Source organism: Mizuhopecten yessoensis, unplaced genomic scaffold, assembly GCF_002113885.1.
Source record: "Mizuhopecten yessoensis strain PY_sf001 unplaced genomic scaffold, ASM211388v2 scaffold6785, whole genome shotgun sequence".
In the NCBI taxonomy this organism is placed as follows: Eukaryota; Metazoa; Mollusca; class Bivalvia; order Pectinida; family Pectinidae; genus Mizuhopecten; species Mizuhopecten yessoensis.
In genome coordinates this window covers 446340-473387 of record NW_018406723.1, presented here as the reverse complement: position 1 = coordinate 473387, position 27048 = coordinate 446340, and the positions used below count along the sequence as shown (strand labels likewise).

The following is a 27048-nucleotide window of genomic DNA, read 5'->3' as shown; positions in this document are numbered from 1 at the left end:
AAGAGAATGTGGGTTGAAAATGTTTGATAATAGAAAGCATATGAGAATGTGGGTTGAAAATGTTTGATAATAGAAAGCTTATGAGAATGTGGGATGAAAATGTTTGATAATAGAAAGCGTATGAGAATGCGGGTTGAAAATGTTTGATAATAGAAAGCGTATGAGAATGTGGGTTCAAAATGTTTGATAATAGAAAGCGTATGAGAATGTGGGTTGAAAATGTGCGAATGAAAAACTTGCTTCGAGCAACATTGTGGTCTTAGATTTGAGATACAGACCTCCTTAACATAGACGACCTCACTGTCCCTTGCTGGTCTTACAAAGGTTGGCTGGTCACGATTAACATCCTTTACTGTGATCATGAGCTGTTTCTCTGAGAAAAGAGCTGGGGTTCCCTGATCAGATGCTCGGGCCGTCACATAGAATTCTCCGACCCTGTCCAGTATACTCTGCCTCAGAGTCATTACCCCCTCGTTCTGTCCCGTCGCCGTATTCGGCACTGTACTTATTGAGAACCATTCAAACCCACCTGCAACATACATAAGTAAATGAGTTATGCGGCTCATTACAAAGTAAAACATATCTGAGAACAATACTTAATATATGATACATTATGCCTGTGATAACAATTGGCCAGGATATATCCTACCTGTAAACTTGACCTTGCCATAATTATATAACTTACCTGTGGTATATTTGACTTTGGTATATTCTACCTGTGGTGAATTTTGCCTATGACTTCCTGTGGTGAATTTAACCTTTATTTGACCTACCTGTGGTATATGTGAACTTGCTATGACCTACCTGTGGTAAATGTGACCTACCTGTGGTATATGTGAACCTGCTATGACCTACCTGTGGTAAATTTTGCCTATGACTTCCTGTGGTTAATTTAACCTTTATTTGACCTACCTGTGATATATGTGAACCTGCTATGACCTACCTGTGGTAAATGTGACCTACCTGTGGTGTTACTATCTGCTGTCAGGGAGAAGGTAACCGTGCCATTGAGCCCCATGTCTGGGTCCTGTGCCTGGACACGACACACTTCGGTACCAATACCTTCGTCCTCTTTGAGCGACTTAAGGATACCCTGGGTACTGGTGATATCTGGTTTGTTGTCGTTGATGTCCAGAACGTCAATCTGTATGATCCCTGTGGAACTAGACAACTGGTTGTCAGGGTCCAGACTGTTAGTGGCGGACACCTCTACACTGTAACCTGAAGGTCGACGCTCTCTGTCCAGGCTACCATCTACATATATCTCACCCTGAAATAACCACACAAGTATTTTACAATAAAATTAACAGGTAATATTTCTAACAACTCAAATTATCAAGAAAATGATAAAAAAAAAATCCCACATACAGGAAAGAAAGACCCCTTTTTCCATAAATGTAATCTTTCTAATTTTTAGCTTATAAAAAACTCTCTTGATGCTAATTTTGCTCACCGTTACTTCACTGATAGCAAAGTTGTGATCATCCGGAGAAACTTTCAATACATAGAAAACTTGACCGAATATTCCTGTGTCCACATCAACAGCGTTAATGGTGGCGATGACGGTGCCGTTGCTGGCGTCCTCTGGTACACGTAACACATTGAAGTGTGGGTTAAACTTTGGTGGATTGTCATTGATGTCTACCACTGTTACTATGACTGTAGCTGTTGAGGACAGCCTAAGAGATGATCCGCTGTCCATAGCAACGACCTTGAAATCTACAGTAGGGGCTAACTCTCTGTCGAGTTTCTTTTTCAGCAATATCTGACCTGTATCGAAGGGAAATAAATTAATTAAGATCATATTTGGGTCTAGATTTAGACTGATATTGTTATAATTATCCTGCAATAAGCCCAGGGAGCAAGCACATTAACCCTGACTCAAAGTAAGGAAGGGCTGGGCTTATTGCTGGACAATAAAATAGCATAGGTCAGTATTTTGTCTTAATTTTATGTGACATGGGCGGGCTTATCACCAGGTATGGCCTTATTGCTGAATAAATAGAGAAAGTATATTTTTGTAGAACTGTTATCCATCTTTTGACAACTACACAAGGTTTAATTTGTTCTGATGTTCTATGATAAAGGTGTTTGATAGTATGAACTTGCACTGAACAGATTTCATCATCACAATTCTTACCTGAAAAAGTGAAATAATTTTCGTTTTTTGTGTATTTTAAGTTCAAAGTAAAATCTATTAAAAATTCCTTTACAATTTTCAGACAAAAGGTGACAGAAACCACAACAAACTGGCTGTCTCCCTCCTTATAAAGAACAGACATTATTTTTTTGAAAATTATCAAATATCATTTTTTACATGAATGTATGTGAAACCTAGCTGTCTTATCAGACATCATTGTGAACACAACATATTGGTCAGATTATACATGGAGTTGGAGAACTCAGAGGTCTGATTAGAAAGGTTTCAATGTACACTGGGATACCTGTCCAGAATGACCAGCACAGGAACCAATATCAGTGCTCAAAATAGGCAAGTTTTTGGGATTAAATCAGGTTAAATTTAAAAGGATAAGTAGTATACGTTCATTGCTACTTAAATACAAGTATTATAGTGATAAATTCAAGGTCATTCAATGTTTTATTTAGGATGTTTACAAACGTATTACAACCATTCTACGTATTGCTTAATGGTTCACGATCATATACTCCTGGCTTTCATATTAAGAAATAATTATGCCTTCAGCTCGTTACGTAGTAACCTTGAAATAAAAAGGCAAAACTAACCTTGAAATACCTATCAAGAAACCAGACCTCAATTTAAACTAACCTGCACTTGGATCCAATATTTTGAAAGAATTAGATGTATCTTCTGCGATAAAATACTGCAGCTGCTGATTCTTATCGGCATCCGTAGCAACCACCATGGTTACGAAATCGTTGATGTCTCTGCCCTCTGATATATTCACCTTGTACAAAGCACTGGGCACAAATTGGGGGGGATTATCATTGACATCTATCAGATCGATTGTCAAAGTTGCTGTAAAAAAGTTGTATACACAATGAGAATGCAAATTAAATTGTATAAATTTCATTTTTTTTTAGTTTCACAAGCAAATAGTTTAAAGAAAATATTCTTGAAGCAAAAACAATTTATCATCTCACTGACCATGTTCTAGCTCAACATGTCAAGGTGTCAAAATTTCGTAGTATTAAGTAATAAATACATATAAGTCAGGTTTACATTATAATCAAAACTCATAACAAAAACGCTTGTTAGTGCATTCGACTCTTGCTTTACATGTATTCATTAAACTATTGCCATGCTCAAATTTGATTCTGTACTAATACTCAAATCCTTATTTAAGCGACAAAATTATTTTGAAACATATTGAAATATTTTAATTTCTCTGTACTATGAGCTGAGACTTGCTACTGTCCCCATCCTCAGACTTAAGTGTTTGCCTTATGGAACCCACCACAAGATGTCCATATGTTACAAGAAAGTTTGTCAGCTAGAGCACAAAACTTGAGTCTAAGCGCAAAATGGTTTTATAAATATTGGGTCTGTTGACATAGGCAACTTGCGTCAGACATTTAAACAATACAATAAAACAATTAAATAACCTTGGTTCCTAGTAACCACACATCCAATACTATTTAATATATATAAAAAAAAAGATACATATCAACCAACTTTGATATTAAGTGTAAGTTTACTTACCTGTGGCGTTTTGTACAGATGGATGCCAAGCATTCAGATCCTCCACCAGGATTTCTAGGACTACCCGTTCTGCTGTCTCCCGATCCAGCACAGACTTCACGACAATGTCACCAGTATCTGGTAGGACTTTAAAGTAATTCTGAAATCCAAAATGAGGTTCTCATTGTTAGCTTGATTTCTGTTTTATCACCAAATAAGTATTAACATTACTACAAGAGGTAAATGAATTCAAATTTTATAAATTTGCTCTTGCACTGAGCTTTACCAGTTATTAGTAGTCCTTTATTTAAATATTTGCATATCTACAAATGTATTTTTTTTAAAACTGAATTTCAAATTCACTTGAATAAAGAGAATTAATTGGTCTTTAGCTATTTTGTCAACAGAGGTATATTCAATACCAAAATTAAAATAATCTAAATTTCAATTTTAACTAGTGAAACATTAACAATGCCAAATCAATGACTGGGCAAGTCCAGTTTAGATATGTAGGGGTGAATATTACATTGAGGATATCTGTTTCATGTCACTTTAAACAAATTTTTGATTATTTTTGTTGTTTCCGTTTTTCTCTCTCTTTTTTGACGATTATAAGATTCAATCTATATATACCAAGTACCACATTGTTTCTCTGAGTCACTTCGTCCTTACCTGTATGTTATTTGCTTGAATATCCACAGTCTGACTGTTTTCGTCCACAGCACGGACAGATCCTGGGATCACACTGTACCTCAGGTTATGGTTAATATCAGAGTCACTTGCTGAGTAACGGGTGACAACTTCATTCACTCCAATATCTTCAAGTACGCTAACAGATTTCGTCACTGGTGAAAACACGGGCAGCTCATCATTGACGTCTAATATTGTGACCTTGACCACGCAATTCTCCACCAGGGATTTTATACCTCGGTCAGTGGCGGAAATGATCAAAGTGTAATTGCCGAGAGATTCTCGGTCAAGTTTAGCCCCCTTTTCCACTGTAATGTTCCCTGTTTGGAAGTCAATGCGAAACTTGTCCTGTGCCCCACTGTCTATACGATACAGGAACTGATGGTTGAGATCGGTGCCGTCAGCATCCGTAGCATGTACCTGTATAACCATCGTTCCTTCTGTGGCGTTCTCCATCACATCTGCGGTGTATGTTGTCTGTGCAAAGATCGGGGCATTGTCATTCTCATCCTGTAAAAATAAATAACTGGATAATGAGAATCTTCAATTTTGCTGATACTTTAAAAAACATTTAAAAACCTTGCAAAAAGATCTACTTTAAAAGAAAAGCAGGCTTTTTGGGACCCAGTAAAAAGACTTCTTTAATCTCATAGACACTGATGTCTTTTAATCCAGATGATGTCTTTTAATCCAGATGATGTCTTTTAATCCATTTTTTTTGGGACCCAGTAAAAAGACTTCTTTAATGTCATAGACACTGATGTCTTTTAATCCAGATGATACTGATGCTGTTATCATGAACAACTCTTACTTTAAAAAAAAACAATCTTAAAACCAATTTCGCATTTTCAATTTAACAGTACTAGTCAATTGCAAGTTTCATATCCATGCGATGGACATTGATAACACTATTTATCCCCCGAACATAAAATGGCGAGGAGAATAAAAATCAACCAGCACCTTTGATATTTATTAAGTAATATTCCGTGGTATCTTCATATATGTAAACACAAATTGGTCTCTTCAAGCCTACTTCACACATACCTCAACCTCTATGGTGACGGGAATGGACCGTCTTTTCTGGGGAATTCCAAGGTCGTATGCCTCTATCTGGAGGAGAACCTTGCCCTTCAATGTTGGGTCAAGTTTTTCATAGTCTAGTGGGGAAGTGACTGCTACCTCCCCGGATGTACTGTTGATCGTGAAGTTGTGGTCCAGCCCTGCAGGGATATCCACGATTCTGTATCTCACTTCACTATTATTGGTACCTGGCTGGTCGTCATCGTATGCCTAGAAAAACCATCATTCAATTAAAATGAAAGAATAACCAATAGCTAAAATTAGATATATAACTCTATGCATGGGCTTAAATCATGGATACTTCAGCTCCACACGTCTTTGAGATCATGCAGTCATAAAACATTGACCTATATATGCTGCAGAAACCTGATTTACACTTAAATGTTGTACTGAGGTCACAGGTCAAATTGAGGTGACGTCACAGTGACCTCATTTTAGGATGTGACACACCACATTCCCATGATGTACCTATAAACAAAGTTTGATGTCCATTCATGAAACAGCAGCTGAGATATGCTCTGGAAAACTTTATTTTAGTACTTGGGGTCAATTAAGTTCAAATTACGGTTACAGGGACCTCATTTTTGGATGTGACAAACCACTTTCCCATAATGTATCTACTGGTATATACAAAGTTTTATGCCCATTCATGAAAAAGCTGCTGAGATATGATCCAGAAACCATTATATGAGAACTTGAGGTCAAGATCGAAGGTCAAATTGAGTTTACAGTGACCTTTTTTTAGGATGTGACACACCCCTTTTGCATAATGTACCTCTATACAAAGTTTAATGCCTATTCATGAAAATGCTGCCGATATATGCTCTAGAACCCATTATTTGACAATGGTTAACCAAAATCTGTAAAGCAGAATAGATGAGTCACAATGACCTACATTTTAAATACTAGTACACGTGCACATGTATCCACTCATGAAGTTTGATGTCGGTAGGCCTTTTAGTTTTAAAGTAAAGGAGCTAAATGCAAAATCCATCCAAATGTCATATCGACGGACATACAGAAAAGGTTAACTCTCATTGTACCCTCTATCATTGTTGTATAAAAATAGTACTGATTGTGGGATATTAGGAAATGAAATGTTTATCACCCAGTTGTTATCGCGGCATTTGTATCACCAATTTGCATCAAGGAACTGAAAATGTTCCATTTAAATCAAGATAATTCATATCATCTCAATTATTTAATGTTTTCAACGAAACAGAAATGTATTTAATATGAATAATGCTATATGGCTATCATGCAAAATGAAATATCTGCATTTCATAAAAAGTTGCAGTAAATATAATGCTTCACAGATGTCCGCGTCAGGCTCCTTAACACCGACATCTAGTCGAATCAACTCTGATTAATGACGGAACAGACAGACCAACTGGCACCAAATGCCAAAAATTGAAACTAAAAATTTCTAAAATAAAATTGTTTGTGTGAGAATTATCGCAGATTAATTTGAAAAAAAAGAGCAGAGCTCAATGCCTGTGAATTATTGAAACAAAACGTCACTCACTTCCACAAAAAGTGGCCCCCGTATGAAATGAAGATTATTTTCCCTGACACTGCTGAAGTATTCGTCACGACGAAACGTTGGAATCATGTCATTCTTGTCAGTGATGTTGACCCGTAGCTCGGCCGTAGACCTGAATCCTCCCCCGTCTTTAGCCTCCACTGTGAGGTAGTATTCTTCCACTGTCTCACGGTCAAGGAGGCCATCCACTGTCACAACGCCTGTCTCATCATTTATGTCAAACCTGTGAACAGTTTTATTCATGGATTAACCCTTTCACCCCTATGTAACTTTAGTAGACTCTACCATGCATTGATCTGGATGAGTCCATTTTGGTCTACAGTGGTGAAAGGGTTAAACATTCAGCTAAACAAAATATGATACTATAGTGTGTTACGTAACAGGGCTATCTGACTGCAGGTTCAAACATTTTCAAAATCCTCAAAAAACAAATACTTGTTAACAGAGAAAAATCAACCTACATCCTAACTTCCCTATAGGATTAAACTCTCCTCTTGTTAACAATACTATCAAATCGACATTATAAATATTTTAAACAGCTAATTCCGTTCCAGACTTCAGCCAAACCTACCTTCCATTGCCTCCTCTCAGTGAGTATGTTAACTTTCCAAAACTTCCAGAGTCAAGGTCACTTGCCTGGAAAACAATTGCACGATAAAAAATCAGAATCATCAATTTGGTATGCTTTCTTCAATTGAGAAAGAAGTCAATACATTGATTAAATGTTCCCAATGTGTTTCTGATGACTTGAGATCTGTAATAAAATCACTGGCTTAATTAACAATTTGCAGAAATGCATTCAAATCATGATATTGAGAACCTAATGGTAGAAAAGCAGCATGAAGATTTAATATGCTCTTTTTTTCTTAACTGTTTTAATTTATAATTAAGCCAAACAAACTTGAGAATTAGGCAGCAACTGGAAATCATGAAGATCAAAAGTTTGCCCTTCTATGAAACAAATTTTTCAATAAATTTATCTTTAAAGTATGTAATAAGTATTTTAGCCCACTCTCATTTGTTTATGGATTTCACAAAAGGAAAATATTGCAAGAAATATATTTTTCCTGCAAATATTAATTCCTAGGTGCCAAAAAAATAGTTGTTTCAGCTTATATCAATTTTGAAAAAGTTATGAATGTATTTAGGGATATATGCTGCCTTTAACTTGTGATATGTGTCAGAGTCATCTCCCTCATTATAAATATATATATGTTTTTTAATAGCACTAAATAATATTTAGAAACTAATGTATATTGGTAAAAGAAAATGTGAGCAATATTTGCAGAGTATACATTGAATCTGCAAATTCAACAGGAAATATCATTGTTCTGGCAAAATCAAGAGCAATTTTTAAAATTACAGACTGAACATTGCAAAATCTTGTATTATGAAGATATATTGTATAGGTACTTTTATTGTTTTAAGTGTGGAGCTCTTCAGTTTTGGAGATCCTGCATGTCACATCCAGGTAGCATATATCTTTAACTCTGTAAAAACCAGATACTTACCGTAATTTTCATAACTGTGAAGCCGAGTTGGATGTTTTCTTGGACGTTTGCTGTATAGACACTCTGATTAAACACCGGAGGGTTGTCATTCATATCCTCGATGTGTACAGTGATGTCAGCAGTGCTACTTCTCTTCTCGACAGTGTCAACCTCCTTAGCAACGATCTACAGTTCAGAGGTCAAAGGTCAAAGAAAATGTTTAAGGAGGTATTTTTTACTTTCATTGTCACATTTTGTTATTTTGTTATTTTGTTACTATATAGTGCAACAGATTACAGATATAAAGGGCAGTACAGCGTCTCTATCATTTTTATCTTTACAACAGCAGAATTTTATTAAAAATACTTGAGTTTAAGAATTTTCTTTTTTCATTATTGGTTTTTATTTTATAAATTTTTCCCTTTTTTTTAATAATCTTTTTCTAAGTCTGAATAGCTTAATTATAGAATTCATATCCTTATGAAAAAAGATATCCCCTTAAACACATATCCCTCAATCAATTAAGTTACCTGAAATTTTACAGAGGTCATCTTCTCGTAGTCAAGGTTACTACTATTGTTGACACGAATAAGTATGGTGGATTCGGAGAAAACTTCGTTAGGAAGTGGAGCGAAATCGTAGTAAGGCTTGCCATCTTTTTGTAGACTCAGAACAAAGTAGCTGTTTTTACCCTGTAATAAATGACATATGTGTTGATAGATAACAAATACTGTATGTATTCAAAACTTTAATTTGGTAGTTAACGTCACAAAAAATAATACTCTCAAAGAGATAAAGTACTGAAACATCTAAATGAAGTTCTTCCTACCTTTATGATTAGCTTGACATCTAGTCAGAAAAAAAATACCCCAGTATACCTATATTGATTGATTAGGAACTAAATTTATTGAAATCTTGTTGTTTCTAATCTTGTTTATTCCTTTCAAACTTTTTAGATAAGAGCTACTGTGATGTTTTTTCTTCATATAAATGATGAACAGAACTTCAATAAACCACTTAAGTTTCTTAACTCAAGGAAAACAGCAAGTCCAAAACTACCTGGAGGCATACAACACCCCCTATCCAATCCCACCCATATCCCGTCTATGCAATGTAAGTGTAAATGTTTAATTATCAACTTTTTTAGGCACACCTACCTGATCTTTATCACTGACAGACATGAACTTTGTTGACCCTATAAAGGACACGGGCACGCCGTCCTGCATGTTTTCCAAAATGGTGGCATCGTATGACGTGTTGGTGAATGTCGGCGGGTTGTCGTTAACATCCTTGACGGTGATCGTGACTAATGTTGTGGCGTTGATACTACCGACGTTAAAATCGCCAGGGTTGACAATTTCTGTTGCCTGGCAAAAAGACAAAAAATCGTTAATCACAAGTATTTTCTGATTCATCCGAATCATTCAATCAAGGTATATAGGTACCTGCTATTGTTCATTCCCTGATTTAAAACCTTTGGAATAATTATTATGTCGTTAAAATGACAAATACGAAAAAATAAGAAGTGGCAAAATGTATTGATTTACGCTATGCAGTGTTTTAATATTGCAACCTAAAACAACACAGGGTGTTGAAAGCTTGTGACACAATTTTGATTTAAATAATAACATTGTATTGAAACACTGATATGATGCACAGATAAATTTTGGAAACTGCTTGGCTCTTTAACCCGTACCAGTACATTTTGTATTACAAGAGATTTGATCTACATATTTTCTTAAAGAATATATATTCAATTTTTTGAGTTTAGTTTTCAATGGAAGATTTGTATAAGGTCATAACTCTGCCAAAACAATAAACACTTACCATTCACAATGAAAAATACAAACAATTTTTTCCATCGTAAGTCATTCTGTGCTTGCAAAATCGTAACCATGATATACTCACCTCTACTGAAAATGCGTATACCCCTCCTCTCTGTTGAATTATGGGATTATCGCGGTCTAATTCGTTCTTCACCGTGATCCAGCCCGTAGTGCTGTTTAGAGCAAAGTTCTCATAGTCTCCTGTAATGTAAAATATCCTTCGTGAAATTCTTCAGGAGTTCGAGAACAAAAATCATCATCTTTTACGACCAAGGACAAAAAGACAGTAGTAAATTAAACACATGTATTACAAATATGGATCTAAAAATGTTGGCCAAGAAAAATATATCTTTAACAACTCAAAAATACAAATAAAATAAAATGAACAAGGAAGTCAATAGTCTTTTTATGCTTGACAAGTCTCTTTATTTTGGAGGAATTAGGTTCATTTTTTGTCTTCACATTTCATTTCTGAAATCAGAAATCAGAATTTCTTACATTGTCCTTCTTGCTCAGATTATCACTGAATGGAATAGCTTTAACTATGACACTTTTTGCATTTGATCAAATATTGGTCAATTCAGATATATTTGCCACCATAAAAAATTTGCATTGAGAGGTAAACATATAAGTCACAGTGACCTAGTTTTTATTAGAAACAGCAAAAATTCAAGTTATGGTCCAGCACATCAAATTTAATAACTTGAGGTTGATAGGTTTTAGAAATATCTCCCAAACGAATCCTTTCAATAATTGGGATCAGTGGTCAAACTATAAGTCACAGTGACCTACTTTTCGTATGTGACACTCCGCCATCCCCAAGATGTCGTCTGCATCAAATTTCGTTTGAAATAGTTAGACAATGCCACAATAAACTGTATCAATTGTTTAGGTCCAGGTCAGAGGTCAACGTATATAGGTCACAGTTACCTACATTTTTATGCGACACTCTGCCATCTCAAGACTTATGTAAATTCCAACTCCAGGTGAAACAATGCAAGACATAATTGCCTTGGACAAAATTTTGGGACGGAAAGATGAATCAGGATATTGACAAATGAGCTAAAACATATAATAATCTCCTTCGGTAGTACTGCCGGCGGACTAATAAGTGACAATTGTGGTATCTCCCAAAACACTAAGGAATTCAACATACAAAAGCTGAAATGTAAACCTGCTTCTGCACCACCTGGGTACCTTTTGTTTTTAGCTAATTTAATGTAGTAGCAAGTTAAATAGACAAATTCAATTGGACACCCCTTTTTATTTTCAAACAGTGTCTTGGAAGTGCACCAATCTTGATGAATGTGAGGGCCTGTCTTCATACTTAATCAGAAAGGAAGCAGGAACACAGAGGGGTTTTGCTTATTTGACTCATTTACCCCTGAAGTCACATTTGAACTCTTCCAATTCAAAGGTTGGAATAGTTTATTACAAAATTTAGGAGTGAATGAGTTAAAACAGTTAAATCTCTAGATTAAATTATAGATGAAATTAAATGTCATGGTTAAATGAAACAAGATTGATCACATAACCATTTAAAAACATGTTAAAAGCAAATTTTCTTAACCTCTGCAGCATGGAATAAATCGATCTGTTCCAATATACACAAATTATACATCTGAGAGGTGACACAAATCCCCAGGTGTTATATCAGGTAATATATGGGATACTTACCATCAAGGAAACTGTATCTTAAATTATTTCTGATACGCTCGTCACGATCCCCGTCTAGAGCTGTTACTTGCAAAACTTGTGCACCCTAAAATGATTAAATAAACAAAAATTTAGGATGTATAATAAATCTCATTTACGTGGAATTTCACCTTTATCACAAAAGAGTTCCACATGAAGAAACTGTGGAATTTTGAAAGAGTAATTAGGACTTTGTTCTTTGATGAATGAAAAAAATAAGGAAAAATTATGCCAATGAAACTTATAAGGCAATTAATGCTAATAGAAATATCCAAGGGAAATCACTCTTGGAAAAAATCACAGGTACAGTATGTACTTAGGTATCATGGTTCATGGTTCATGGTTCATGGGGTTGACGTCTTCGTAAGCATATAGTATTGCTTCTGTTGACGCTTCTTCATAGTTGTTCACATATGTACAGGTTGTGCAGAGGACGTGTATACAACTTATATTACATATTAGTAGCACGATGGTAAAAACTTGATTGGATGGTTGACCCAATGTTTGTTGAGTCTAGATTAAAAAACATTTAAGGTTCGGGAATCTACCACAATTGTAGGGAGTTTACTCTAATGCAAACCACATGTATATATAATATGTTAGGTAGCATATACCCTTAAGTCTAACACAAATCACAGTCTCAAATGTGTAATGTGTAAGTAAATTATCTTCAAGTGGGAAAAAAAGTCCATCAATTTTTACAAATACATGTCCGTTTAAAGAACAATTTCTAAATGAATTTCACCAGAATTTATTCCCTAAAAGTGCCAAAGAACAGAGTTACGATAAAAGCAGAAGTGACATTTAAAAAGTGAAACAACAATTTCAGATTCAATTATAAACTGAGCTCTCAACCTTAACATAAAAAATAATAAAAAAAGAACGAAATAAAAATGAGAATTTGAAACAATTACGTAAACAACAGAATTTCTACTGGACTTTTATTCCCCTTCGCCAAATCCTCTTTAATGTTCTTTTTTTCACAAGTGAAGAAACTATCATGAAATGGACAGACATTTCTAGAATTTTAAATTGGTCACGACAAGACTATAAGGGCCAATTAAATCGAGTAGACTAGTTCTACACGCAAATTGTCGCGTCCTGGCACATCATCAGAGAACATCTCGGGTCACTAGAGAGCTTGCCCGACAACTCGGGATGAGGCTACGTGGCCAATTCCTCACCTTCGCAGCATTTTCCATCATGCTCACGCTGTAGGGCAAGTTGAAGAAGGACGGCGGTGTATCTTGCACGTCGACAATGGTCACTACAAAATCAGCATTGTCTTTGCAAACCTTTCCCAATCCATCCTAAAGGTAAAAAAAGAAATAACAACATCAATCATAGATCCAAGAAAATCGCAAAACTTTACATGCATCCTTTTGAATTTGATAAATTGGATCTAGAATTTACATTTCATGTAGAATTTATCAAACTATTTCGGATTTTTTTTTTTTTTAAGCTCAGCAGCGTTTGTTTTTTTGAAATCTCAACTGAAATGGCAACTCGGATCTTGTAAACAATTTTATTTTTTAGATTTAAAAGTTCCATCAGAAGTATTACATATACAATGTGTTGTTAATCCAACCCAAATAAAATATGATAAATGAACCATTTTTTGTTTTTTTTAATCAGTATATGTATTTATTCAAGAGAAGAAGAAATTTGATGAATTATTAGATAGCAGACACCTGTTTGTTCCTTAAGCAACTTAAGAAATAATAAGGTTAAATATTGCAAACGAGCTGTATAATCTAAATATGAAAACATATATATATATATATAATAATAATAACGGCTTTATTTATTCTTGATAACATTTTGAGCATGAAGCTCATCTTATATATGGTCAAGATACAATGTATGATAAAATGTACAATATTTACAGCTTTAAGAAATATACATTGTATAAAAGACAGGATAATTATAAGGGAGAAAATCATAAATCATTTCAAGTAAAATTGCTTTGCAGATCTCTTAAATTCTAAAAGTGAGGTAGATTCCATGTAAGGGGTCTCTCATATATAAAATATTTTCTAAAAATGTTTGCCTTATGACATGGCGAGTAAACACATTCATTTTGGTAGATGATGATCTTGTAGTTCTACCCTGAACATCAGATATATGTAAAATCGTTCAAATTTTGTGGAGCTAAATTGTTAAGTATCTTATACATAAGAACTACCTACTTTACAGGTTGTATAAAAAAATATTTGAAAAAATAAGCATTTTATCTTTAACCAAACAGGGTTTGTTTTTATTTCAGAAATGAGGATCACTTTTTAAGACATACATACAAAGTTAAGATCAACACATCAGGTTTCAACATTAAGGTTCAACATCAATGCTCTTAATATATGAAAGTTATTTATGTGTTTACTACCCATTTTTTAAGACTTATTTTTGCCTGTTAATCTTTTTTTTATTCATTTGCTGATATTGCGTATTACGGAATCCCATTCATTGGATAACAAGAAACGTATAAAATTGTCACACAAAAACCATGTAAAACTTACAACTGCGGTGATGACAAATTCGTAAAAGTTGTGTTTTTCGTAGTCTAGAGGACTGTTCACTATGATTTCCCCGTTGTTTGGGTCTATTCTGAAGGCGTTTTTATACTCGCTGTCGGCTGCCTGTGACAAAACGTGAGAAACCGTAATGACATGGGCAAGAAATGGGTGATAAAATTAGAAATGAAACCTCCATTAGTTAGCGCTGACATCAAAGCCAAGGTCATTTTCATTACTGCGACATTAAATCCTTCCATTTTTGTCCAATACTCTCTTATAGTTTTATAACACACAGTACTATATATAAAACCAGACAAGATCTTTAAGGACCACAGATAATCTGTATTTTGAAATCATTTTGGCTTATTTCCAAATATTTGCTTAAGAATATGCCACCATTAGCTTCTTGTTGTCTTAAATACTTCTTTTTTCATCAATGAATCTATCCAAATTTTTCTTAAATGTACGACAAAAAAAATCATAAGCTTTAAAAACTTTTGGCATCAGATCTAGAGCTACAGTAAGTGTAGCAGCAACAAGAGAATATGTTTTTGTAAAAGCTTCAACTTTTATTTAAAATGATGGCAAATGGCATCATTGTTTCAAAATGACTAATGGTATTTTCACGCTGAAGATACAGGTACTATTTTTTTCTTCTGTTGCAAACCTGACAAAATAAGACATCAAACTTTCTATTTACTTTACAAGCCAGTGAAGCTTATACATATTTATTTCTTATTGTTTTCAGTTCAAGTAAAATCAAATCAATATCAATGAGAATCTATTATGTAACATTTCACAAAGAAATATCTTCTTTTTTTTGTGTAGATAAATCATTAAATCAATCTCAAAAGAGATTGATAACTACACATAATTTTGATAACAACTCCAACATTCAAAAATTCCTGTTCAACAGAATAAATATGGATAGGAAATATATAACAACCAACTTACCTGTGCAACTGGCTGCAAAGGAATGACAATGATATTTACATTATTATGCAAAAATTAGAAAGCATTCTAACAATGTTATAAACAAGCAATACATATCTTTAACTCATTCACCCCTGAAGATACATTTGAACTCTTCCAATTCAAAGGTTGGTATAGTTCATTATGAAATTTCAGGGGTGAATGTGTTAATGTGACCTAATTTATTCTTCTGATAAGTTGTATTCTAGATTATCACACTTAATTGTACCTAATAAGTGCCATGCTTTTTGTTATAAAGTGTCCCCTACCAAATTCTTTGTTCATTTTTGGTCTTTCCTTTTTTTCATAATTTCTTATATTTGCCATTTTTGCTATATATGTTTTGGAGGTTCTGTAATTATATTCTTATTTCCCCAACTTGCCAAGCACCTACTAGACACTTGTTAGGTTGTTTAATTACTGTATTCTAAAAAACAAATATCAATTCTATCACTATAAGCACAACTTAAGGATGTATGCTACCTTACACATCATGAATAGGATTTGTAATTGACTTATCTCCCTTACTTTTTTCCAGTATGAATTAACTTTTATTGATTATAATAATCTGAATGCATTCATTTTGTGCATCTTTTAAAATTTATCATTAATCATTTCTCAAGTTCCTTATGAAAATGGAACTCTTCAAAAGGCGATGCATGATATATATGTCACAGTAAAGTAGCATACATCCTTAACTGAGGCTGCTTTCCTATTATCACCGTCATGTGCTTAATCAACTCTTTCTGTTTGATTGGCTTCTATGAATTATATTTCAATTATTCTAAAAATGTTATTCTATGGCTATTAATATAGCTTCTGATTTTTCTTTATTTTTGCAAGTAGTCAGCCATGCAAGTAAAAGGCAAAGACAATCATGGTTATTAACTGCTTATCCTACAGTTCTTCTTAATAAAAAAAATTTAGAGCAAGAAAGCAAAATAAATTTAAAAGTTTAAACCTTGTGAGTGCATTTTTATTTTGTTTGCAGTTTGACTCGGATTTTATCAAAAGTGAAGTAAAATAAACGTAACACGTTTTTCTTTCAGAATTCCTCACTAGACAGATTGTCAGTTAAACAGTTAATCATGACAAAAACTAGAAAATAATTTTAATTGTGTTAATGAAACCAAACAAACAAAGCACAAATACAATTTTTTTATTCTTTTATTATTATTAATATATTCTTTTCTTCTTTCCACTTTTGAGAAAACTGAATTAAAAAACAAGACTCAGATCACGCCTTACGTCAATTAGTCTATTACCACAATGTATCAGAGAGTTGTTTGGATTAATATTGTCCAGTTTAAGTTAAGGAATCTTTTTTTTATTACTAGATACAAGTTCAGTACATACCTGCATGGAATAACTGACAGTACCACCCGGGCCGTTGTCGGGGTCAGTGGCCGTGACCTTGGAAACTGTTACTCCAATAGTGGCATTCTAAAAATACAATGCATGAATATTCATCAAAGCAGGATCATTAGAAGTCTGTATGTCAAGTTTTTCTTATTTTTTCTCCAATTTATTTTTGCCTAAATTTTACTAATTACAAATCTATTACATTCATATGCTAGTGGTCTATGATTTTTTGTTGGTGAAAATAACTTCTCAACGTCACAAGCTGTTCAGGAATGCGGGTTCCAGGCAGCAAATCTAATTATAAGGCATAATTTTTTTGCCAGCAAAAATTTACTGTCCCCACCTATTCTGAAAAGAAAACATTCTCTCAATTTTAAGTATAAAATATGCTTTACAACTTTCGTTAAATTTCAAAGAAAACAGAATTCTCCTTAAGGACCAAAGTATGCTTGTTCAAAGTTTTATCACTTTACCAATTTGTGAACTGAAATAATCAAAAAACGTTTTGTTTTTTAAGGCATTATGTTTTTTCACATACTGACAATTCAAACTTTCACGAAGCAGATGCGAATGTAGAAATTTAATGCTGATTGCCACAAGACTGCGATACTCAATGACCGTTAGATGTTCACATCACTGAGCGTCACATGTCCATATGCACTCGGTGAACTGAGTAAATGGTTTGAGCATCGCTTCATTACGCTATGCAACAAAGAAGACCCACACAAGGGGGTTGATTATCCGCAATGTCATTCCGTCCCGACTCCTGTTTTAATCCTATATTCCCGAGGGGACTTAAGCATATTCGTTTCTCGTGGTTTCTGCCATAATTGGGCGTACGTAGCTGCTTGTGGTATCGCAGTCGATTCATCATAATGATACCGAGTCTAAGCCGCTACATGCAGATCCTTCGGGATATTTTGCAGTAATCTGTGCCAATTTACCACGATGTATCATTACAAATAATATTTGTCAATGGTTTGATCGTTAGCTACGATATCCCATTTAAACCATTGCGATATATGAGTCTTTCCCTGTAGACAACAATGTCTGTGACAGTTACATGGCAAAATAGAAATATACCAGTTTTCATTATAGACAATGGATTTTATTTAATAATGTTTAAGACATATATTTTTTTTTATATTTCTATGTGTCTGAGTTTGACACATTGAGAGTCCACATAACTCAAATATTGATGCTGCTTATTTCAGAGATAAAACGTATATCATGACTATTGAATTTTAAATTTAATTACCTATTATTTCTATTATATCAATATTTTACAATGTTTGTGGAGTGTAGTAACCTACTCAATGTGCTTAGAAACATATTCGAGGGATGAGAGCAGATTATTGTCAAACCTGCTCATGCAACCACCTTTATCAAGAGACCACTTGAGCTAATAGGCCACTTTAAAAGTAATTGTCCATTATAGTGGTTTTATTGTGAACTGAACCTGTATCAAGAGACCACCTGTGTTAAGATAACCACCTAGCTGTCATAGTAAAATTAAACCCACCCTCATTAAGAGAGAGATTCCCTCATTTTGACCAAAATTTACCAATCGCCATCAAACTCCCCTCATTCTAGTCCAAACTCGATCACACAAACTCGAAATTTACATCCTGTGGTAAAATGATCTAGCTACTGCAGGGTGTGAGTAATGATCTTAACAGGTGTTTCTGAATCAAATGAAAGCTTTTTGGAATTTTTTTGATACACAAAAATGGAAAGAAAAATTGAGCAAAGCAGTTTCAGTCGCGTTTCACGCACTTTCTCCCCCATTGGAACTGTGGAAGGAGGGAGATCTCCCTCATTGGAGGTTTCAGAGGTTGACACTATGTTACCACTTTTTGAACTTTACAAGGAGAGTGATGGTCTCAGTTTGGGTCAATGACTCAACACAACACAATAGATTGTAGAAGCATTCTTATTCATGTTGTCTTCTTTATTGTTTTGGTGTCTTCGGTTAATTTAGTAATTCAATCAAGTGCTTATTTTACCCTTTATTGGCCTCTTAGCTGATTACAAGGAAAAAAGTGTAACTGATAATGTAGCCAATGAAATCATAATTTTTACACTTACCTCTGCTACAGATGCCTTGTATCGCAGATTACGGAATTCTGGTACTTCGTCATTTACATCACTAATGAAAAGTGTCACATACACAGGAATCTGTAAAAGATGAAAACAAATATCATCAAAATAATCCTATACATTAATATTCATTTAATGAAGGAATACAATTGATCATTCATCATAAGTGAGAATTTCTTTAACAGCTTACACAAACTTTAAATATAATAAAGGGAAGTTTTTTTGGGGGAATTTTGTTTCCATTCAGGTCTACTACAAGGCTGTTTTTTGAGAATGTCTTTATCAATTCGATTGACTTCTGTTTTCATTTAGGTGTACTACAAGGCTGTCTTTTGAGGAGTTCTTTATCAATGAAACTGTCTTTTGAGGATTTCTTTATCAATGGGACTGACTTCTGTTCCCATACAGGTGTACTACAAGGCTTTAAGGATTTCTTTATCAATAGGACTGAATTCTGTTCCCATACAGGTGTACGTACTACAAGGCTGTGCTTTGAGGATTTCTTTATCAAAGAGACTGACTTATGTTCCCATACAGGTGTATGTACTACAAGGCTGTGCTTTAAGGATTTCTTTATCAATGAGACTGCCTTCTGTTCCCATACAGGTGTACTACAAGGCTGTGCTTTAAGGATTTCTTTATCAGTGAGACTGCCTTCTGTTCCCATTCCGGTGTACTACAGGGCTGTGCTTTGAGGATTTCTTTATCAAAGAGACTGACTTATGTTCCCATACAGGTGTACTACAAGGCTGTGCTTTATGAATTTCTTTATCAATGAGACTGACTTCTGTTCCCATACAGGTGTACTACAAGGCTGTGCTTTATGGATTTCTTTATCAATGAGACTGACTTCTGTTCCCATACAGGTGTACTACAAGGCTTTAAGGATTTCTTTATCAATAGGACTGAATTCTGTTCCCATACAGGTGTACGTACTACAAGGCTGTGCTTTGAGGATTTCTTTATCAAAGAGACTGACTTATGTTCCCATACAGGTGTATGTACTACAAGGCTGTGCTTTAAGGATTTCTTTATCAATGAGACTGCCTTCTGTTCCCATACAGGTGTACTACAAGGCTGTGCTTTAAGGATCTCTTTATCAGTGAGACTGCCTTCTGTTCCCATTCCGGTGTACTACAGGGCTGTGCTTTGAGGATTTCTTTATCAAAGAGACTGACTTCTGTTCCCATACAGGTGTACTACAAGGCTGTGCTTTATGAATTTCTTTATCAATGAGACTGACTTCTGTTCCCATACAGGTGACAATACTACAAGGCTGTGCTTTGAGGATTTCTTTATCAATGAGACTGACTTCTGTTCCCATACATGTGTACTACAAGGCTGCTCATTTATCAATTAGAATAATATGACTTCTATTCTTTTAATGTGTACTACAAGGTTGCCTCTGTAGTATTTCTCTATGGGCTGCTGATGCTGATTTTTCATACCGAACATTTCTATCAAATTACATTGACTTTTCATTTGCAAAAAATAAATGACATCTTTTTTTTAAATAAAAACACAAAAATCAGAAGTATCCATTAATCAATTTTTAAAGAGAAAAATATCTGTTTTCATGCTTTTAGAAGTTAATGTATTTTCTGCAATCTGAAAACTGTCTTGTCGTTAGATAAACAATGTCACACCATGCAAGCTTACAGCAACAAACAAGTTGATTAAATCTAAAATGCATAACATTTAGATAACTAAAATGTTTCCGCAAGATCCTTCATAATTACCCTAGCTAGCATTTGCTTGGATACAATTTGAGTTGATGAGAACTTGTCATAATCAAGCTGAAATTGGGTATTTAAGTTATTTTCTGAAACCAACCGATACATGAGACTGACTTTGGAAAGGAATCGAAACTTATCCTCTTAAATAAACACTGTTTGATTGACAACGAAGTTGAATAATGATGACTATATTTAGCCTGTTCAAAATTCTTTAAATGAATTCCTGTGAGACTAAATAGGGCACTAATAAAATTATTGATATTCTTCTCTGTAGAATTTACGGACTAAATCACTTCCTTAACAGTCAGACACTTGATCAGACCTTAATCTACAAGGCGTTTTAAATCTGATTTTTCTGACAACTCAGCCTTCCTGAATCAACACCTTGCCAACAGAAGCAATAAATTTCAAAATTTGCTTTCTGAAACTTTTGAATTGATCTTGTTTATTACTGTGAATTATGTCATAGAACTGCTTTAATTCATATTTTAGAGTCATCTTATTTTTTATTCCTCCACAGGGTGAAATTCATAAAATTTCTACAGCAAAACAACATTTTATTCATTCTTTCTTTCATCATCGATCAAATATAGTGCAAATGTATCAACAAACTCGATCAATGACGTTCATGTACAACAGTAACGGGTGCTGACTGTCTTTGTTAATCATGTCAACGTAAAGTTCCTAATATAAGCTAACAAAAGATTCGGTTCTTTTAGAACTCTTTCGTTCTATTGTTTCAAAGTTGTAAAAACAATGAAAAACTTTCATACAATTATCTTACATTTCTTAATACAAAGGAAAGTTTTAATTGGATGTTATACTGCCTTACCAGGTACTCACAGTACTTTGATCAAACGTTTATAAATAAGTCAAAACCAGGAATTACGGGAGATTATATTTATCAAACTCGGCAGTGGGGACCTTATAAAGCTGAGTTTGAAAAATAGATATGCATATATACACTAAAAAATGCTTGCTTTAATTTACCTTTCTACATCTGCATTACGAAAGATGATTTAAGGAAAGTGAACATACATAAAACAAGTTAAAACAAAAAACAGTTTCCTAAGCCACAAAAGTTGGAATATTGTAATGAAACTGCATCAATAAGTTAGAAATTTCCAAAAACACAGATGTATGTTACTGCTGTAATCCCAAGTTTAGGATGATCACACGAGAAAACTGTGAAGGTGTAGATTTATATTCCAACTGGTAATATAAGCTAGCTGCAACCACTGGAAGGATGGCGAGTGTAACCAAACAAGCGTATATCTCAATTCAATGGAGAGTGACCAATACAGGGTTGCTACATGTGGAAAATACGATAGGCAGGAAAAAACCCAATGAAAAATGGACAAATTCAAACCACAGCGTTTAGTTATCAAATCTTGTGATTTTTAGGACAAATATAAAAAATTGGAATTAAGGAAATTTGGCAAAAATTAATATGATTTAAACATTTTGAAAGAGAAATTTCCAAGTCAAAATGTCATTACTTGGCAGTATAATTATTCTCTTAGCGATCATTGACCCTCATCCTTCTAGATCTGCCTCTGTAATCTTATTTAGTTTGATCAGACAGATATTAATGTGAGGAACCCCTATAGGTCGATCTCCTGTGACGCCCTGGTAGGGAACCTTAGGCGTTCACATCACAAATAACGACATAATTTAAAGAAGCCTTGTTTTTATCAAATCACATCAGATTGATGACGTAGACTGATCCCATATTTTAGCATTATGTTTTAAACACTGAACAAGGAATCCGAAATGAAAGACTGCAGCAATACACGAAACATCAAGGATAAATCGTCATGGCAACTTGAAGTGAGAACTGGAATGATGCAGTGATGCTTCACTGTATAAAAGCACCCATGTTCTTAAGGATAAAAGATACCTCCTATTTAATGCATCGATCTCCTTTCCAAAAAGAGCTCCACTCTAAAAAGCCTGTAACCGAACTTTACAAAAAAGCATATCATGGGAGATAACTCTAAAATAAAATACAGGTACAGTGTTTAAGGTAGCATACAACCTTAAGGCATTACTTCATCATCAAACGGAACTACATCATTTTTATGTAAAATGTTTACTATATGGAATAGAAAGATGGATCTTCAAAGTGAAAATTAATTTGTCATATTGTAAAGGGAGGGATGGGAGTAGGAGAGGACGGATGAGCAATGATAGGCTGAGGGTGCTATATAAGTATTGAACACAGTGTCGGCAGCACAGACTCATACAATCCTGCCTGTTGTGATAAGGATTAAGGAAGAGCAATACCAACTAGGGTTATGTCACTAAACAAGGATTGTCAGAGTGGCAGGCAGGGGAAGTTCACAAAGTGGGCTGTTACATCCAGATTTCATCAAAAACAGCGACATTTCATTTAAAGGCCCTTAAAATGTTCAAACACTGAAGCCTTTCAGAACAGTTCAACACCTTGGTATCGCATAAATATTGTCAGGTTTGTGGTTGGCAGAAGTGGTTTGTAAAGATTTGAAACATTTCCTAAGCTGAAAATATATTGAATTGTTGGCAGAGCTTAAGAATCGTGCTTCAAGGGATTCAACCCCCCTGATGAAACAAAATTTCAGAAATGTCCAAGGCCGTTCGGATTGATTTGTATGCATAGGCTCCGATACAAGGTAATAATTCACATTTCATAGCCAGCATAATACACCAGCAGAAAAAGAGGTCAGACAGAAACAGAGCTAATTCCCTGCATAATCTGATTTAACAGGCAACAAACGTCTCCATAATGAATTGTGGGTAATCGTGCCATTTTGGCTGAGCATGAGTGTTTAGTATTTAGAGTGGACTATACACTGGTCATCTCGCTTAGTCCCAGTGGACATTTGCTGTTGAACCAATTAGGTCATTTAGGTGTGCTTTATCCAAATGACCGTTACTGGATATATACTTTTTGTAGCTGGTGTATATCCCTAAAAATACTGCTGTCATCTTTCTCAGGGATTCTTGGTTAAAGCTACACAATCCTTTTAATGGGTCTCTTGGTTAAAGCCACACAATCCTCGGGTCTCCTGGTTAAAGCTACAGGATCCTTATTGGGTCTTTTGGTTAAAGCCAACCGATCCTTGTGTCTCCTGGTTAAAGCCAACCGATCCTTGTGTCTCCTGGTTAAAGCTATACAATCCTTGGTTTCCTGGTTAAAGCTACACAATCCTTGGTTTCCTGGTTAAAGCTACTGTACACAATCCTTGGTTTCCTGGTTAAAGCTACACAATCCTTGGTTTCCTGGTTAAAGCTACACAATCCTTGGTTTCCTGGTTAAAGCTACTGTACACAATCCTTGGTTTCCTGGTTTAAGCTGCACAATCCTTGGTTTCCTGGTTAAAGCTGCACAATCCTTAGGTCTCCTGATTAAAGCCACACAATCCTTTGGTTTCCTAGTTCAAGCTACACAATCGTTTGGTCTCCTGGTTAAAGCTACTGTACACAATCGTTTGGTCTCCTGGTTAAAGCTGCACAATCCTTAGGTCTCCTGATTAAAGCCACACAATCCTTTGGTTTCCTAGTTCAAGCTACTGTACACAATCCTTGGTTTCCTTGTTAAAGCTACTGTACACAATCCTTGGTTTCCTGGTTTAAGCTGCACAATCCTTGGTTTCCTGGTTAAAGCTGCACAATCCTTAGGTCTCCTGATTAAAGCCACACAATCCTTTGGTTTCCTAGTTCAAGCTGCACAATCGTTTGGTCTCCTGGTTAAAGCTGCACAATCGTTTGGTCTCCTGGTTAAAGCTACACAATCCTTGGTTTCCTGGTTAAAGCTACACAATCCTTGGTTTCCTGGTTAAAGCTGCACAATCGTTTGGTCTCCTGGTTAAAGCTACACAATCGTTTGGTCTCCTGGTTAAAGCTACACAATCGTTTGGTCTCCTGGTTTCTAGTTCAAGCTGCACAATCGTTTGGTCTCCTGGTTAAAGCTACACAATCGTTTGGTCTCCTGGTTAAAGCTGCACAATCGTTTGGTCTCCTGGTTAAAGCTACACAATCGTTTGGTCTCCTGGTTAAAGCTACACAATCCTGGGTTTCCGGGTTAAAGCTACACAATTGTTGGTTTCCTTGTTAAAGCTACTGTACACAATCCTTGGTTTCCTGGTTAAAGCTGCACAATCGTTTGGTTTCCTGGTTAAAGCTACACAATCCTTGGTCTCCTGGTTAAAGCTGCACAGTCGTTTGGTCTCCTGGTTAAAGCCGCACAATCGTTTGGTCTCCTGGTTAGAGCTGCACAATCGTTTGGTCTCCCGGTTAAAGCCACACAATCGTTTGGACTCCTGGTTAAAGCTACACAATCGTTTGGCCTCCTGGTTAAAGCTACACAATCCTTGTTGTCCTGGTTAAAGCTACACAATCCTTTGTTTCCTGGTTAAAGCTACACAACCCTTGGTTTCCTTGTTAAAGCTACACAATCCTTTAGTTTCCTAGTTCAAGCCACACAATCGTTTGGTCTCCTGGTTAAAGCTACACAATCCTTGGTCTCCTGGTTAAAGCTGCACAATCCTTGGTCTCCTGGTTAAAGCCACACAATCGTTTGGTCTCCTGGTTAAAGCTACACAATCCTTGGTTTCCTTGTTAAAGCTACTGTACACAATCCTTGGTTTCCTGGTTTAAGCTGCACAATCCTTGGTTTCCTGGTTAAAGCTACACAATCCTTTAGTTTCCTAGTTCAAGCCACACAATCGTTTGGTCTCCTGGTTAAAACTACACAATCGTTTGGTCTCCTGGTTAAAGCCTCCCAAGCGTTTGGTCTCCTGGTTAAAGCTACACAATCGTTTGGGCTCCTGGTTAAAGCCACACAATCGTTTGGGCTCCTGGTTAAAGCTACACAATCGTTTGGTCCCCTGGTTAAAGCTACACAATCGTTTGGTCTCCTGGTTAAAGCTGCCCAATCGTTTGGTCTCCTGGTTAAAGCCACACGATCGTTTGGTCTCCTGGTTAAAGCTACACAATCCTTTGGTCTCCTGGTTAAAGCTACACAATCGTTTGGACTACTGGTTAAAGCCACACAATCGTTTGGTCTCCTGGGTAAAGCTACACAATCGTTTGGTCTCCTGGTTATAGCTACACAATCGTTTGGTCTCCTGGTTAAAGTTACACAATCGTTTGGTCTCCTGGTTAAAGCCCCACAATCGTTTGGTCTCCTGGTTAAAGCTACTCAATCGTTTGGTCTCCTGGTTAAAGCCACACGATCGTTTGGTCTCCTGGTTAAAGCTACACAATCCTTTGGTCTCCTGGTTAAAGCTACACAATCGTCTGGTCTCCTGGTTAAAACCACACAATCGTTTGGTCTCCTGGTTAAAGCTACGCAATCGTTTGGTCTCCTGGTTAAAGCTACACAAGCCTTGGTTTCCTGGTTAAAGCTACACAATCCTTTAGTTTCCTAGTTCAAGCCACACAATCGTTTGGTCTCCTGGTTAAAACTACACAATCGTTTGGTCTCCTGGTTAAAGCCCCACAATCGTTTGGTCTCCTGGTTAAAGCTACTGTACACAATCGTTTGGTCTCCTGGTTAAAGCTGCACAATCGTTTGGTCTCCTGATTAAAGCCACACAATCGTTTGGTCTCCTGGTTAAATCTACACAATCGTTTGGTCTCCTGGTTAAAGCTGCACAATCGTTTGGTCCCCTGGTTAAAGCCACACAATCGTTTGGTCTCCTGGGTAAAGCTACACAATCGTTTGGTCTCCTGGTTAAAGTTACACAATCGTTTGGTCTCCTGGTTAAAGCCTCCCAAGCGTTTGGTCTCCTGGTTAAAGCTACACAATCCTTGGTTTCCTTGTTAAAGCTACTGTACACAATCCTTGGTTTCCTGGTTTAAGCTGCACAATCCTTGGTTTCCTTGTTAAAGCTACACAATCCTTTAGTTTCCTAGTTCAAGCCACACAATCCTTGGTTTCCTTGTTAAAGCTACTGTACACAATCCTTGGTTTCCTGGTTTAAGCTGCACAATCCTTGGTTTCCTTGTTAAAGCTACACAATCCTTTAGTTTCCTAGTTCAAGCCACACAATCGTTTTGTCTCCTGGTTAAAGCTACACAATCCTTGGTTTCCTTGTTAAAGCTACTGTACACAATCCTTGGTTTCCTGGTTTAAGCTGCACAATCCTTGGTTTCCTGGTTAAAGCTGCACAATCGTTTGGTTTCCTGGTTAAAGCTACACAATCCTTGGTTTCCTTGTTAAAGCTACTGTACACAATCCTTGGTTTCCTGGTTTAAGCTGCACAATCCTTGGTTTCCTTGTTAAAGCTACACAATCCTTTAGTTTCCTAGTTCAAGCCACACAATCCTTGGTTTCCTTGTTAAAGCTACTGTACACAATCCTTGGTTTCCTGGTTTAAGCTGCACAATCCTTGGTT

General features: G+C 35.6%; 1 protein-coding gene across 1 annotated transcript in view; it reads right to left on the bottom strand.

Annotated features, from left to right (window-relative positions):
• The window catches only part of LOC110452667 (cadherin-23-like), a 236197-nt gene that overhangs the window by 23100 nt on the left and 186049 nt on the right, over positions 1-27048 (bottom strand). The window contains exons 8-26 of the mRNA XM_021501316.1: positions 18921-19010; positions 16827-16913; positions 15453-15464; positions 14502-14621; positions 13170-13295; positions 11968-12052; positions 10373-10491; positions 9622-9831; positions 8995-9156; positions 8486-8650; positions 7546-7610; positions 6957-7197; positions 5396-5641; positions 4334-4861; positions 3683-3821; positions 2789-2998; positions 1454-1770; positions 964-1270; positions 279-529 (exon numbers count right to left, since the gene is read on the bottom strand). Coding sequence (XP_021356991.1) covers positions 279-529; positions 964-1270; positions 1454-1770; positions 2789-2998; positions 3683-3821; positions 4334-4861; positions 5396-5641; positions 6957-7197; positions 7546-7610; positions 8486-8650; positions 8995-9156; positions 9622-9831; positions 10373-10491; positions 11968-12052; positions 13170-13295; positions 14502-14621; positions 15453-15464; positions 16827-16913; positions 18921-19010 — 3480 coding nt within the window. The remainder of the gene's footprint in view (positions 1-278; positions 530-963; positions 1271-1453; positions 1771-2788; positions 2999-3682; positions 3822-4333; positions 4862-5395; positions 5642-6956; positions 7198-7545; positions 7611-8485; positions 8651-8994; positions 9157-9621; positions 9832-10372; positions 10492-11967; positions 12053-13169; positions 13296-14501; positions 14622-15452; positions 15465-16826; positions 16914-18920; positions 19011-27048) is intronic.